General features: G+C 33.7%; 1 protein-coding gene across 3 annotated transcripts in view; it reads left to right on the top strand.

Moving 5' to 3' along the window:
* Senp7 (SUMO1/sentrin specific peptidase 7) overlaps positions 1 to 16,231 on the top strand; it is a 219,917-nt gene that overhangs the window by 186,687 nt on the left and 16,999 nt on the right. For all 3 annotated transcript variants that reach the window (XM_004636590.2, XM_023721306.1, XM_023721305.1), the window contains 5 exons: positions 2,458 to 2,637; positions 4,149 to 4,408; positions 8,658 to 8,791; positions 10,784 to 10,900; positions 13,652 to 13,774. In XM_004636590.2, the coding sequence (XP_004636647.2) occupies positions 2,458 to 2,637; positions 4,149 to 4,408; positions 8,658 to 8,791; positions 10,784 to 10,900; positions 13,652 to 13,774 (814 nt within the window). The remainder of the gene's footprint in view (positions 1 to 2,457; positions 2,638 to 4,148; positions 4,409 to 8,657; positions 8,792 to 10,783; positions 10,901 to 13,651; positions 13,775 to 16,231) is intronic.

Below are 16,231 nucleotides of genomic sequence, written 5' to 3'. Positions count from 1 at the left end.
TTTTTTTTTTTTTTTTTTTTGTGGTACTGGAGATTAACTTGGAACCTTGTGCTTACCAGGCAGGCACTTCACGTTGCTAAGCTATATCCCTGGCCCACTTGATCTTTTTTTAATCTGTGAATTTCTTTTTCAATTAAATGAGTTTCTTGCATACAGAATAATGTTGGGTTTTGTCACTTGGTTGTTTGCCCTTTGTGTTTTGATTGGGGAGTTGAAACCATTCATGTTGAGAATTATTACTAAAATGTATTGAATTATTCTAGTCATTGTACAATTTTCCTGTTGCTGATTGACCTTTTTTTCCCACCTCAGTTTATCTGCTCACCCTGCTCGTATATTCGTTCTAGTAGAATTTTTGGCGTTGTGGATTTGATTGTTTTCTTTCTAGGATATCCTTGACAATTTTTTGGAGCACTGTTTTGGTATAGTTGTGAATTTCTTAAGGTGCTCTTTATCATGCAAATACCTTATTTTTCTGATTTTGGAAGGTAGTTTTCCAGGATATTATCAGTTAGAAGTAATTTTTTTCTAGGAACCAAAATACATGACTCCAAGCTTTTTTAGCCTTTAAAGTTTATGTGAGAAGTCTGCTGTAATTCTAATGGGTTTAGAAGTGATGTGTTGCTTTTAAGTGATTTATTACTTTTCTCTGACAGCTTTTAACATTTTGTCCTTGTGTTGAACTTCTGTGATTTTAACTGTGGTGTGTTGTGGAGAAATTCTTTTCTGGTTGTGGCTGTTTGGGGTTGTATATGCCTCACTTACCTGTAAAATTCCTTTACCTTATGTGGAAACTTTCCAGCTATTACTTTAGTTGGCAGATTTTTTTAAGGCATTTGAGCTACCTTCTAATTTTTTTTCTTGCTTCAATTTTATATTAGTCTTCTTTGTATTATCTATCAGTCCTTGGATCAATTTTTTATGTTTTCTTGTTGTCAAGGTGCCTTTGAGTAATTGGTCACCAACATAAGCCTTGTTTTGCTGTATTCTCATGTTGGACACTTGTACTGCCCATACTGTCAACATAGGTTTTAGTCTTCTTGATTTCTGTTTGGAACCTGATAATGAAGTCACAGTCTTTGCTAAACTAGTCATTCATGTTTTGTATCATTGTATTTGACTCATCTTTTTAAAAAAATTATTTTCTGTAAACTCATTGATTGTTTTATTAATTTCATTATCTGTCTCTTCTTTCAGTTTGATGATTGTGATGCTGATCTATTTTTTAGTCTTCTCTTTTATCATTTTGAATAATTCATCTGTATGTCTTGTGTTTTGCTTCCCCTTATTGCTCCATGCATCAGCTTTTGGGGAGTTGGAAGATTTTGGAGACAATTTCTTATCATTTCTTCTTATGTTTTTATGTTTTGTTTCCTGTGGAGATTTGTGGTTTGATTACAGTGGAGGTTTTTTTTTTTTTTTAAGCTAGAACAGAAACTTCTTTATGTAGTATTTTGCTTTTCAGTGATGCACTCTTTCAGCGGCCTTTGCTTCTGTCCCAAGTTGCAGCCGCCTCCATTTATTTGACAGTTTTTCCTTGAGTTCACAGCAATTCTATTGCCTCAGTGCCTGAATGCTAAGATTACAAGTGTGAAACACCATGCCCAGCTAAGCTTTTTTTTTTTTTTTTTGTACTAGGGATTAAACTCAGGGCCCTGCATCTGCCAGGCAAGTGCTTGTTCTACTGAGCTATCTCCCCACTCCTAAGACTGTATTTTAATGTTGATTTCTACTTACAATCAATCTATAAAATTTTTTAAAGAAATATCTTAGAAAGTTCAGAAATTCATGTTGTTCTTGAGAATCTTCTCATAGTAGCTTGTTTATATAAAGTGAAATGCAGATGTTTCAGAAGAATCTGGGTAGGAACTGTTCATTGACTTACCATAGTGACCAATATAGGAAAGATAAAAAATAACAATTTTAAAATTATGCTATGTTTAGTTTTCAGCACTGCTGAACACTCCCTGCTCCCTTGTTTTTGAGACAGCGTCTCGCTATGTAGTTCATGCTCACCTTGAACTCATGGCTGTCCTCTTCTGCTGTGGCCTCCCAAGTGCTGGGATTACAGGAGTGCACTACCATGCCTGTCTTTTTTCCCTTTTTGCTAGTGATACCGGAGTGCCTAGTGAGCAGTCTTTTCTGCATAAAGCTTTTATGCTATGGAAAAATTAGACTTATATTTTCCTTTCCTTAACATAATTGAAATCATATAGTATAAGCCTAAGTTTCTATTTAATAATTATTTAGCCCTTTCTAGTTCGTAGTGTATTTTAACTCTAATAAAACTGTGTGGGTTATTTTGCCAAGTTGATGAAAGTATATTGGATATATATTTTTGAAAAACTTTGTACATAATTCTTTTGGAAAATTACAATTTATTCAGAAGTGTTATATGGTACATAAGTGCTATATTGTTAGATTAATTTTTAAACTGTTATCTTTTATTTATTTCAGTGTCCCTGAATGAGGTTTCATTGCTAGTGGATACCACATATTTAAAGAGGTTTGGGTTATGGAAAAGTAAGGATGATGACCATAGTAAAAGGAGTCATGCTATTCTTTTTCTGTGGGTGTCTTCAAGTTATATTCAAGAGATTCAGACACAATTAGAAAACTCTATTTTAAGCCAGCAATGTGAGTATAAAATAATTTCTAAATATCAGGATAAAATAAACAATTTTATTCTAAAATAATTTAATAGACTGTAATTATTACATTGAATTAAATTCAAAAATTTCATTGATTCCAAAGTAATTTTATCCCTAATATTATGTAAGATATTTTATCATTTAAAATTAAAAAAAATTTTTTTTATGTTTTATGTATTTGGTACAGGGTCTTACTTTGCAGTTCAGACTTATAGTGATCCTCCTGTTTTCAGCCTCCCCAGGCCTGGGATTTCAGGCATGTGTCACCATGCCCAGCCTCAGTGGCCAGCTCAATGCCTGGGGGCCAGGGTACTTCCCCAGTCCCTGTGCTAGCCTAAGCAGGTGCTTAGTCTGCTGAACTATCTTGCTGGCTCTTATTTCTTGTTTGTTTATTTATTTATATATTTATTTTTGTTCCAGGGATCAAACTCAGGACCTTGTACTCGTAATTTTTTTTTTTTTAGTCAGTTGTTATACTTGACTACCTGTGTGTCTTGCCATTGTTTCATAATGAAATAGGATATTTTATTGTGATAGTTATATAGATTTCTTTACTACTATATTTTTTAGTTTCTAAAGAAATAAAAATAAGCATACTTGTATATCATGACCCTAACACTGTGTTGAATACTTTTCTGTGTGCACCATAATACTTATCTACATATGTGCATCTTGAGATATTTCTCTTCCTGTTCAGTTTCTAATTCCTAATGGAGTCTGGTTTAGAATTAAACATAAGAATTAGTAAGGTTTTTCCTTGTCTATTTTTTCTCTTTATTACCCCCCTTCTTGTATATTAAAGATATTTGCTAGTGAGCTAAATTTTGTAACTTTGTAATTCCTTACTTTCCTGTTTTAGTTAATTCTAATAGGAAAATTCATGTTTACCTAGCAAGAAGTTGGGGGAAAATATAGACAAACATCTTTCATCGTGGGTGGAAAATGATGTCTTTTGAGAGTACCAGTAAAATGATTGATGAAAGAAGTTGGAGATGATGCTTAACTGTATACTTTCTTGTTAGATTTAATCACTGGAGGAGGCTGTAATAAAATAATTAGCAATTATCATTATTCGCTTACACATTCATTATCAAATGCTTATAAGCACTTACTGAATGATAGGCATTAGAGATCTAGTAGTCAGTACCATTGTGGAATTTTGATACTAGTGCAGTAGAACATGAATTTAAAAATTGTGAATTGCGGGGTCAGGGAGATGACTCAGTAGAATAATCACTTTCCTGGCAAGCGCAAGGGCCTGAGTTCAGTCCCTAGTTCTGCCAAAAAAATAAAAATAATAAATAAATAAATAAAAATTGTGAGTTGGTTTATGGGTTACTGGCCTCTTTTGAGGTTTTAATTTGCCTGGATTATTACCTAATCTACAAAATACTTTGTTGGGCTTTTATCAACCTTAGTGTTACTCATAATTAAATTAATTATAATTTCTTTGAAAAACAGTATGAGTGATACAAATTTATTTTTTTTCTTTTATAGCAAAATCCAGTGAATTCATTTTTCTTGAGCTAAACAGCCCCATTTCACAAAGGGATGAACTGAGATTGAAAGATATTATGTTGGAAATAAGTACAGCTAATGGAGAACCAGAGCTTTCTTATTCACTGTCTTGGACTGAGGCATTTCCTTTGTTTCAGAACCTTTCTTCAAAAGAAAGTTCTTTTATTCATTATTGCTGTGCTTCTACTTGTTCTTTCCCTGCTGCTACTGAAGAAATGAAGATGAAATCAGTATCTCAGGTTAGCACATGTTTAATATAATTGACAGAGACAGAAAGTTACTTCCTTTACTTGTATTAGCTGATTTCAGAGTGTGGTGTTTTGTCACAAAGGTATGGGAACCAACTTGAAAGAAATCTCATGCCAGAGATGGGAATTTTGTTCAACAAAATCAATAATGGTAATATGGGATTCAAGGATTGTTATATTTTTGTTACAAATTACATTGTCATTTTATTATGATTTATATTGTGTGTAAAATACAACTATCCTTGAATCTGTACTTATAGAGATAGGTAACATAGTTAATGAATGGTAGTGGCACATAGGGGCCATTTTTTCTTATAAAGTATCTAGTTAATAAAAAAGCAACAAGGAATCAACAGCTGGAACTCATTGTTTTTGAAAAGTTTCTGCGCATCAAAAGAAGTCATCAAGAGACTAAAAACCCACAAATTGGGAAAAAATTATGGCCAACTGCCATTCTGATAGTGACCTTCTATCTAGAACATACAAAGAATTAAAAACATATAAAGAATTTAAAAAGGCCCCCAAAATTCAAAGACCCAGTCCAAAATGGGCATGTAAGATGAATATACACTTCTCAGATGAAGGAATACAAATGTCAAATAAATATGTGAAAAAAATGTTCAACATCATCGGTCATTCGAGAAATGCAAATTAAAACAACACTGAGATTCCATCTCACCCCAAAAAGAATGGCTATCGTGCAGAAGTCAATCAGTAACAAATGCTGTAGGACTGTGGGGAAAAAACCCTTCTCCGCTGTTATTGGGAGTGCCGACTGATACAACTACTATGGAAATCAGTGTGGCAATTCCTCAAAAACCTAGGATTGGAGATTTCATTGAACCCAGCTATTCCTCTCCTCATGGGTGTTTTTCCAGAACTGAAAACATCCCGCATATTATGGCGATTTATCTGCACCCATGTTTATAGCAGTACAACTTGCCATAGTTAAGTCTTGGAAGCAACTCAGATGCCTGCCCACCAGCTGAGGAGTGGATAAAGAAGATGTGGTATTTTTACACAATGGAGTGTAAAATATAAATTTGAGGCTTTTATCAGTAAAGGATGCAACTAAAGACCATACTCTTAAGTGAAATAAATCAGACTGTCATGTGCAAACATCATATTGTCTCCTTAGTGTGAGAACCTGAAAGAGAAAAATGGAATCTGAAGGGTACAATAGATACTTTGAAAAGGGAATGAATCTATCCAAAAGGAAGGAATTACTGAGATGAGAAGGACAGAAAGGGAGAGGGGGAAAAAGGTGTCTAGGTATGGCAGGAATAATAGTGTGGATTTCTGCTGGTTTATGAAAAGAAGCAGTTAATGCTTATTTTTTTTTCTTCTTTTCCCCCTCTTAATTTCTTAAGAAATTAATAAATTCTTACTTGTCTTTTTTCAATTTTTCCTGTACATATCTGGTAATCTGAACAACTAAGTTCAAGACAATATTCTGTACTATAACAAATACTGTCAAATTCATACTATTTTGTTTAATGAAATTCTGTTATCATTTATAATTTTTTAATTACTATTTTGTATTCTCTTTAAAAATAAAATATAATTAAAAAGCAACAAGGGAAATATAAAACTACATAAATAATTTTTATATTTATGATGATTGCAGGCAAAGTCCCCTGATGGATGTTAAATGTAACGGACGAGGGGTTGGGGAGATAGCTCAGTAGAATAAGTGCTTGCCTGGCAAGCGCAAGGACCTGAGTTCAATCCCTGGTTCTGTAAAAAAATAAAAATAAAATAAAATTAATGGATGAAAATTTAAGAAGAAATATGATATATGTATAATCTCAAAGTCCTATGTCCAAAATATTTATTAATGACAAAAAGACAGGTGTGGTGCTGAATGCCTATAATTCTAGCATTTGGGAGGCATAGGTGGGAGAATTGTGAGTTTAAGGCCAGACTGGACTACATAGTGAGTTCAAAGGCAGTCTAAATTGCATAGTGAGACCCTGTCTCAACAAAACAAACAAGAAATACCCCTAAACCCCCCAAAACAAACTTTGCAATGGAGAACTTTACATATCACATTAACCAAATGAGCAAAGTTGACACTGTATGTCAATATGGTGTCACATCATCCACTATGAAGGGTGCATCATCTCTGTGCTCTTTTTCCCAGTACTGTGTAGCCCCAGTCCACACATAAGAAAAAGGAGACAAACCCAGTAGTAAAAAAGCTGACCAATACTCTTTGAAGTATATCAAGGTTTTGAAAGACAAGACTGAGGAATTGTAAGATTCTATGCAGAAAAAGTATATTTGTGGAAAAACTAAGGAAGTCATAATAAAGTCTGTAGTATAGTCAATATTATTATACCAGTGCTAATTTCGTAGTTTTGACAATTATACTATGGTTATATGTGACGTTAATATTAGAATAATCTGGGTGAAGGTTGTGTTTCGCAACATTCTGTAAATCTGAAATTATTTTGAAGCACTACTTTAAAATACCATGTTTATCTTTATAGAATATTGATAATACACATGTTGATTGTATCTTTGCCAAATACTTTTAGAAAGAAAAATTTTTATTAAGTAGTTATGACATACACATAGGTTATTCATGGACACATGTGCATATACAAGGTATGGTATAACATTCATCTTTTATCCATATGGCTATAGAAAGCCATATTTTATTTATTTATTTATTTATTTATTTATTTATTTATTTATTTATTTATTTATTCTGGGGATCAAACTCAGGACCTTGTGCTTGCCAGGAAGGCACTTAAGCCACTGAGCTAGCTCCCCAGCCCATAGAAAGCCATATTAAGACCAGCCATAAGACTTCATTTACCATTTTCTTTCTTTGTAAATAATGTAAAAATTTTTTGCTTAATTATATCATATATACAAATGTCTTTTCCATTTAGCACTAGAATATGAATTTATGACACAAATCAAGCCTCTTTTAATATTAATTTTTGTTTTATACTATTTAGCACCTATTTTGATTTGAACTGGAGTTGTCAAATTTTTTAATTGTAGATCTCTTATTAGGAAGTAAGTACCATGTCAAATTGAATTTATCATTTTATAATATACAGTATCTTTTGATGACAAATACTGATTATATTGTATTGTTAATATAAAATTTTGTATTTTAATAAGTTACCCTATATTTAAAAATTATTATTATTATTTTTCTGTATTTTAGGGAAGGGTCTACACGGTGTTCATGGTCTCACTACTGGATCAGACTTGTAGTGATTCTCCTGATATTTTTTTTTTTTTTTTTTTTTTTTTTTTGTGGAACCAAGTATTGAACTCAGCCCCTTGCGCTTTCCAGGGAAGTGCTTAATCTACTGAGCCATCTCCCCAACCCCTGATTCTCCTGTTTATAGCCTCCCAAGAGCTGGGATTACAGGCGTGTGCCACCACGCTGAGTGTTAATTGCCATTTCAGCCCTGAGCGTGGGGCCAGTACGGCAAGCCCAGGGATTAAACCCCCTACCTCTGCACCTGCTTGCAGACACTTTAATCTGCTGAGCTATTTGGCTGGCTCTCAAGATTATTATTTTTGAAATTGAGTGCATATCTAATATACCAGCACTTAGGAGGCAAGGCAGGAAGATCACCATGACTTCAAGGCCAGCCTCAGTTACATAGTGAATTCAAGGCCAGCCTAAACTGTACAGGTATACCCTGTCTCAAAAAACAAAGATGATTATTTTTATCAGATATTACTCAGTGCTGCAATTAATGAGTGAAAGCAGAAGTAAAATTTTAAATCCCTGAAAGGAAATTTTGGTACCATTATATTTAATTTTTTTTGAAATCTTTTTGAAGTAAAATTTACAAAAATTATGTTGTTATGGAAATATTATGAAAATATTATGTTCTATTTTAGATGATAAATTCAAATACTTTAAAATAAGCTAAAGATTTTGAGAAATCTGAAAAACTTAATTTAACCAGGATTATATGTCCTAATGTACTCATAAGTATAGTGCAAATTAAATATAGTAATTATTTTATTTTTCTTTCAGTTATACTAGTTTTTTTCAGTTATACTAGTTTTAAATTATTCTATATTACCTATGATGTAATATGAAATCCTATTGAAAGAAAAAAAGTTAATATGTTGTATTTATGTTTTTTAAAATTAATTTTATTGAGAAAGAAATAACAATGAGACAGTTTCAAAACACATTAGTAGGTCAGTTCTATTTATGTGTTGTTTAGGACACTCATCCCTTGTCATTTTCTTTCAGCCCTTAAATATAGACACAGCCAAACCTACTTACACCTTCTTGCAGAAGCAAAGCAGCGGTTGCTACTCACTTTCTATCACATCCAATCCAGATGAAGAGTGGCGAGAAGTCAGGCATACTGGACCTGTTCAGAAGTATGTGCTGTGTCATGCCCTGTTTGTAACTGGTAGACAAATTAATAGTTTGTACTCTCTCTGTGCTTTTAAATAGATTTTTTTACTTTCATGCTTATGGTCAATATTGAAAATAAATGTTTTGTTTTTGCTTTTTGAGTTTTAAAATGGTCTTTCTATGCAATTCAGGCTGGTCTTGAGCTCTGTGAGTCTCCTGTCTCAGATTTCGTAGTTCTGGGATTATAAAGGTAGTCCACCACACCTGTCTTTTTTTTTTTTTTTAATTTATGAGGAAATTAAAAGTTATTAAGAAAACAGTAAATATCTCAAAATTAATTTTGTACCAGTAAGATAAAAAGTGAAAGCCAAAATGTCATATTTGATAAGATAGATTAAAATGTTTCCTATAAATATTTGAATGTCAGTTTATGTCTTCAAAGAGTGGAAAAATGAATTTGATTGCTAAAGTGGATTTCTATTTTATACTTTGGGGTTTATTGGAAGTTCTTTTTAAGAAGTTCTTTGTATTTCAGTTTTTTATGTCTTCTCATGGTGATAAGGTAAAATAGAGTTCTCTTTTGTTTTAAGCAGTTTGCGAGCTTAGTATAGTAATATAGCCAGTGAGATAGACACTGCCGAATTAGCAATTAGAATTTTCTGTGTTAGCTGGTGTGGTGGTGCATGCCTGGAATGCCAATGCTCAGGCTTAGGCAGGCGGATCACTGGAGTTCAAGGTAATTTGAAATTACAGTTATGTATTTAATATGTCTTTGATATTTTAAATGACTTCTATTCCCATGTTATTTTTAGTAGAATTGTTTCCTATAGAAAACTATTTCCTAGTTGTTGCCCTGTCAGAACTGTGTGCACTCAGTAACATCTTTGGTAGTGGTAGTCTGGTTTGCCTAATTTTGTCAATGTGTTGTGAAGGATCGAAAATTTGAGAATGTAGTGTATGTGATAGAAAATTGTGAATTGGTGAGACTTAAGTGACACATTGTCAGTATTTGGAGAAACTGGTACTTAATCCTCTTACAGAAAATTTGCCTCTAAATTTGGCTTTGGAAAGTGACTGGAATAACTGAAAAACAATACATGACTTTTTTTTTTTGATACGTTGTGTACAGAGTGAATCATCTCTACAGATCTTCAGCCAACCAATAAAATCTCAAATATGGAAGATAATTTTAAAAAAAGACCAAAAGAGAAAAAGAATTTTCCATTTAATTGTTAAATTTAAGTGCTATGAAACCAAGATTAAATCAATTGTGGATGATGCCTAGCTTCTTGAATTTTTCTAGTGTATGAATACATACTATATTGTTATTGTTATTACATCGGCCTATCAAATACTACCCTGGATATTCCAGAATCATATCCTGAAATGCATAGCTGATCTTATTTCTTAGCTTTCAGAAGACTGCCAGAAAAATAAGTTGCCATCTATCATCTGATAATTTTCTGGTTGAGATCTAAATGTGTTTTTCTTTTCTGGTCTCTTAAATTGTACACATTAAGCACTTTCTCATGAAAATCTTGCCTCGTTGTTGCTTGTGTTATTCCTTCATTTAGCAGCTGTGCACAACCAGAAAGCAAGCAAGGTTTGTTGGATTTTCTGAATGGAAAGGAATTAATCTTGGGAATTTAGCCTTAGAATTAGAAGAATTTATATTGCTGTTGAAAGTTGAAACTGGGCAGAAGAGAGACGCTCTCAGTGGGTTTATAACTATAAGATAAAGTGCATTGATTAGACAAGTACAGCACTGAGGCTAATGCTGAGATAATAGTTCATCAAGACTGGGACAGTTGGAAAGGAAATGATGGTATGCAGTAAGAGCACCATTACTAGCTATTACAAATGAGGAAAAATATAATGTGTACATCCTGTCAAATTTTTTGCCCTATGGATTTTAGTTATATAGAATACTACTGCCAAGTTGTTGTTTCATTTAAGAAATTTCTTAGATGCTGGAACTTTCATTACTAATGTATTTTATTTTTATTTTTTAAAAGGTTGATTGTATATCCTCCACCACCTACAAAAGGGGGACTAGGAGTAACTAATGAAGATCTGGAGTGTTTAGAAGAAGGAGAGTTTCTTAATGATGTGATCATTGATTTTTACCTTAAGTATGTATAATGGTGTTATCTCATTTCTCTTATATTTTTACTATGAAACTTTTAAAATGTCTGAGTTATTTTATCTTTAGTTAAAGTAACCTACCAAAATTTCAGAAATGCAAAATTTATTCTCAACCAGAATTTTACTAAGACTTAACTAAGTAGATTTCAATTCTTTCTTTGCATCTCATAGATTACTGTGTGTGTCACAAGAGATGCTGCTTTTTTTTTGTTGTTGTTCTACTTCCCATAAGTTGGTTTTTGGTTTGTACTTCTTTGACCACAGTATTATTACGGTAAAGCAAATACTTATATTCATACTTAGTACTCACCTACTTTTGAAGCTAGTCAGATTTAGTGTTGAATTTGACATGAAAATTTTGTTCTCGGCTTTGTTCTTTGTTTGGTATTCAGTACACAAGTTAGAACTTGTTGGTTTTGGTTACCTCAAGACTCAATGTCCTGGGCCAGCCGAATAGCTCAGCAGATTAAAGCGCCTGCCAGCAGGCGCAGAGGCCGGGGCTCGATCCCCAGCCCTGCCCTGCCAGCTGCGCCCCTGTGGCGCGAAAAGGCAAATGAGACTGGGCATGGTGGCGTGCGCCTGTAATCCCAGCTCTTGGGAGGCTGTAAACAGGTGGATCACTACGAATCCAATCTAGTAGTGAGACCCTGGACATCCTGTAGACCCATCCCTAATGAAAATGAAAAAAAAAAAAAAAAAAAAAGACTCACTGCAAAAACAGTTTGTTTGGTACTTGTATCTTCTGTCTTCTAGAGCCAATTAACAGGTACTGAGACAATGCCTACATTATTACAAAGCACTTTGGGACCTGAAATGAGGCAACTCTATTCTGTTATTTACTGTGTCTTTGAGTACTATAAAAGTTAACTACTATTTAAAAAAATCCACATCAGATTTGATTTTTTTTTTTCAATTTGTTGAATAGGAGAAGCTAAAGAAATAGATGAAAGATTTTTATAAGCTTTTAAAAGAAAAGGCTTAATTTTGTATTATATTCCTAGACCTACAATTTTGAACAGTGAAGGTATTTCCTAATTATTTTGCAGATCCTTCCCAAGCCAAATTTATTATCATCTTACCTAAGACTTATTATTTCAGTAATGTACCAGTTTTCTGGTCATAAAGTTCAGAAGCTCCCATTATCATTTATATTTGTAGAAACTATAGATTTTAATCTCTTGAAGTTCAATTTGTCTTTTTTATATTGTTCATGTCTCAACTTTTTTGATGTAATGTTCTTTTTATTTTATCTAACATCTGTATCAATTCAGAGTTGGCTTCAGTTGGTTGATCTTTTCCCTCTAAGTCATATTTTTTTTTACTTCTTTTCCTATCTGATAATTGTATTAGGTGTTAGTATTTTTCAATTTATATTAAGTATGCTTTAATAATTTTATTCTGGGGCACAAGCCAATTATTTCTTTGGACACAGTTTAATGCTTTCAAGTATCTTATTTTTAAGATTTAATAATAAGACCAACGAATTAATTCCCACCATGGGAAAGTACTAAGTACTCTTGAGTAATCTGTCTGATGTTTTATGATTTACGAGTTCTTCTTTTTTAAAAATTTATTTAATATTGTGTTTTGTTATGCAGTTCAGACTTGTAGTAATCCTCCTGTCTCAGCCTCCCCAGCACTGGGATTACAGGCATTGCCACCGTGCCTGGTTTTGGGACTGGCACAGCATACAGTACCATTCAGTACCAGGAATTGAACTTGGGTCCTTATACTTGCCAGCCAATTTACAAAGGTTTTTTTTTTTTTAATGTTTTTAGTACAGGGTTTCACTGTACAGCTCGGACTCACAGCGATCCTTCTAATTTCAGCCTCCCAAGCGCTGAGATTACAGGCGGACACCACCACGCCCAGTCTCAGTCACTACCTCAGTATGCCTCAAGTGCGTGACCGGCATAAGCAGGTGCTTAGTCTGCTGAGCTGTCTGGCCGGCCCGACAAGTTTCTTTAGTCTTGACTGTTAGGAACAGATACTGTTCCTTACTTTTGTGGACATTGTGTTCCATTACCCCTAATCATTTTGGGTAGTTGTTTCCACAGTTTGTGTACTTTCTTCACACACCTATAGTATTTAGTATTCTATGAAATATTTAAGGAAGACTCTTTAGATGTCTGAAGTTCTTTCTGCTCAGCTCTTGCCGGTGTTATGGTTATCAAACTACTCAGTTTTGTGTTTCTTGACAAGCAGTTGCAAAATCATTTTGAAAGCTATATCAGCTATTTAAACTCCCTAATTAAGAAGTATTTGCTCACTGAATTATTTAATTAATAAGATTATATTGAATAATTGATTTAGTATTAAAATAAGAAATTATACATCACACTTAAATTACTAAAATTTTTCTAGATTTATTTCAAACATCACAGTTTTAGTCTTAGGTTTGTTTGTGTAATTATTTGAGTTTTTACTTCTGTCTTCACTTATTTGAAATGTGAATTCAGTTTGTCCCCACCCTTGTTTTATGTCTTTAGTGTGGAGGTATTTGGTACATCTTACAAATATGATAAATATTTGTTAGTTTAATAAATAAGTAGGAAATTTCTACTGTAAATAATGTTGATGGGAAGTAAATAAGTAAAGAATGAACTGCAAGTTGAAATTGGAGAGAATGCACAATTGTTTTGAATCTAATTGTATATAATACCAGTTTCCCGAATATGTAGGATAAAGCTAGGTAAAACTTAAAAATAACTTGCTATTGTGGGATTGCTACTTTATAGGTATCTTATATTGGAGAAGGCATCAGATGAACTTGTTGAACGAAGTCACATTTTCAGTAGCTTTTTCTATAAGTGCTTGACAAGAAAGGAAAATAATTTAACAGAAGATAATCCAGACCTCTCGTAAGTCAATTCTCTGATGTACTTAAGTTTTAAGAGAAAATAAAAGGAAAGACAAAATACACTATTTTGATATCTTAGCAGAATGGCTTCTTTTTGGTATTACCTAGAGTGTAGTATTACCACTTGTGTAGGTCCTAAGTCTCTGCTGTGAGAGCCTGTGCTATGCTTTCACTTTTCTGCCTCCTGCAACAGGGAGGCTGACGCGTAGCGCCTGCATTTCTAGTTGCATGTGTTGCATAGTGCTAAAAGCTGTAGCCATAGGGCAAAGAATAAAAAAACCAGGATACTTTTCCCCCCTTCTTTTTGCTTTAAGTCTTGATTTTTTTCCAGAGCCTATATTTCCTCTGTGAGTCCATTTCTCACAGGATAAAGCTGCTAGACTTCTATTTTTCATCTACAGGTACCTTTGCTGTCCACCTTAGATGTACGGTATTTTCCTTTTTTTTTTGTATTTTAGGACAGGGTGTACAGGTTCTCACTGCATAGATTGGACTTGTAGTGATCCTCCAATTTACAGCCTCGCAAGAGCTGGGATTCCAGGTGCATGCCACCATGCCCAGTCTCATTCGCTGTCTCAGGGCGCCCCAGGGGCAGGGCTGGCACAACAGGCCTGGGGATTGAACTCCAGGCCCTTGTGTCTAAGCAAATGCTTTAATCCGCTGAGCTATTTGGCCAACCCTTTTCTACTTTCTTAATCTTGGTTTCTTCATCACCATTTTGTTTTGTGCTTTTTTTCTTCCATCACTGTAGTCCATACACATTATATTCTATCTGTTATAAAGATATAGAGTGTGTTCTGTTCTCCTGTTTAGGTCCTTGCTGAATACTACTATTTAATTAAATGGAAGTAACATTGTATGAAATAGTATATTGGTTTGTGCAGTTTAGCTGAATTTCTGCTCAGGTATATTTTGAGTAATATTAAAGGCTGTGGAGAAGTGTTCAGTGATAGGTGAAAGGAGGAAGTGACTTCTTAAGACAATAGTAACTCAGATACTTGCTGTAGCATAGTGATTTTCACCCCTTTACCATGTCTATAGTTTGCTTTATAATCCTTTGAGGAGACTCCTAAACAAGTTATATTTTTCAAAAAAGCTAAAATAAACCTCTTTCTGTAGTTTACAAGAAACCAATGTACATACCTATGTACATTGTTTCAGTTTTTTCCTTTTATAAAAATGCTGTTAGATACATAGGTCATAGAAATTATATCTTTTTTGTTTTAGATGGGGAAGCAACTAATAAGGTTTAAATAATTTGACTATAGGCAAATACCTAGTGAGTGATGGTAGTTAAATCCTCCTTGTTTAATCTCTAATGTTTTGAGTGTATTAGAGTTGACTTACCACTGGCTTAGAGGGTTTGTTTTTTCCTATTAAATAATAATAAAATAATAAATAGATGATGATTACTTATATAAGTTGGTTAAGTTTGTTATGTTCTTGGAGACATAGGAATAGGGAGAGAAAAACAAGAGGCCTTATTAATAGTTACAGTAGGCAACAACTAGAACTGTCCCAGACAAATTTAGATATATAATCAACTTTATTTTGAATGCCTGTATTGGTCTAGAACTTGTGCTGATGGTCAAACCCTGCCAGGATCAATTAAAGAGAAAATCATGAACATCCCTGGCACTCAGTAATTTAAGGGGCTCCTTAAACAATATCCCTGCTCAGTTCAAAGCAGTTATAGATGTGACCACTTTGACCTTTGCCAGTGCTTCATTTGCTTGTATGTCAGGGGAGAAAATGTAGGCACTTCCCCTGGAGGACAAAAAAGTTAAAACCTATAGCAACCAAACAGGCCGAAGCCACACTGTAACAAAAGAACTCCAGTTAAAGATGTCACTGCTCTTGGCAGGTGATCCACCATAAGACAGCAGTGAACCTCAAGACCCAATTATTCCACTTAGCTATCATGCCCCATCTTCTCTAAAAAACCTTTGTGTGTATAGACTTTCTGTTACTCTCTTAAATAAAGCTGAAGGCCTTCTGCAAGCCAGAGGAAAATAATCTTGTTAATATTACAACTCTAAATGTATCATTTTATTTTATTTTATTTATTTTTTGGCGGAACCAGAGATTGAACTCAGGCCCTTGCGCTTGCCAGGCAAGCACTTATTCTACTGAGCCATCGCTCCAGCCCTAAACATACCATTTTAAACAATATAAGTGTTCTCAGAAGAGTTACAAAGTGCTGTATGATCCAGGAATATTCATTATATACTGCAAATGTGCCAAAAAACAAAGAATGGGACAATGATATTCTTTTTTTTTTTTTTCAAAGTTTTATTGATAAACAGATAGCAATGAGACAGTTTCAAATCAAATCAGAAGTACAGTTTCAACAAATATTACACTGCATATATTCTTCTTAGTGGTTAATTGCTGTACAAGATGTGGACTTGTGATCCTATTTACAAACACCATTAGAACAAATCATTCTATTCATTAA

This window comes from Octodon degus, unplaced genomic scaffold (genome assembly GCF_000260255.1).
Source record: "Octodon degus isolate 3935 unplaced genomic scaffold, OctDeg1.0 scaffold00081, whole genome shotgun sequence".
Lineage (NCBI taxonomy): Eukaryota > Metazoa > Chordata > Mammalia > Rodentia > Octodontidae > Octodon > Octodon degus.
This window is presented reverse-complemented; position numbering and strand designations above follow the sequence as displayed.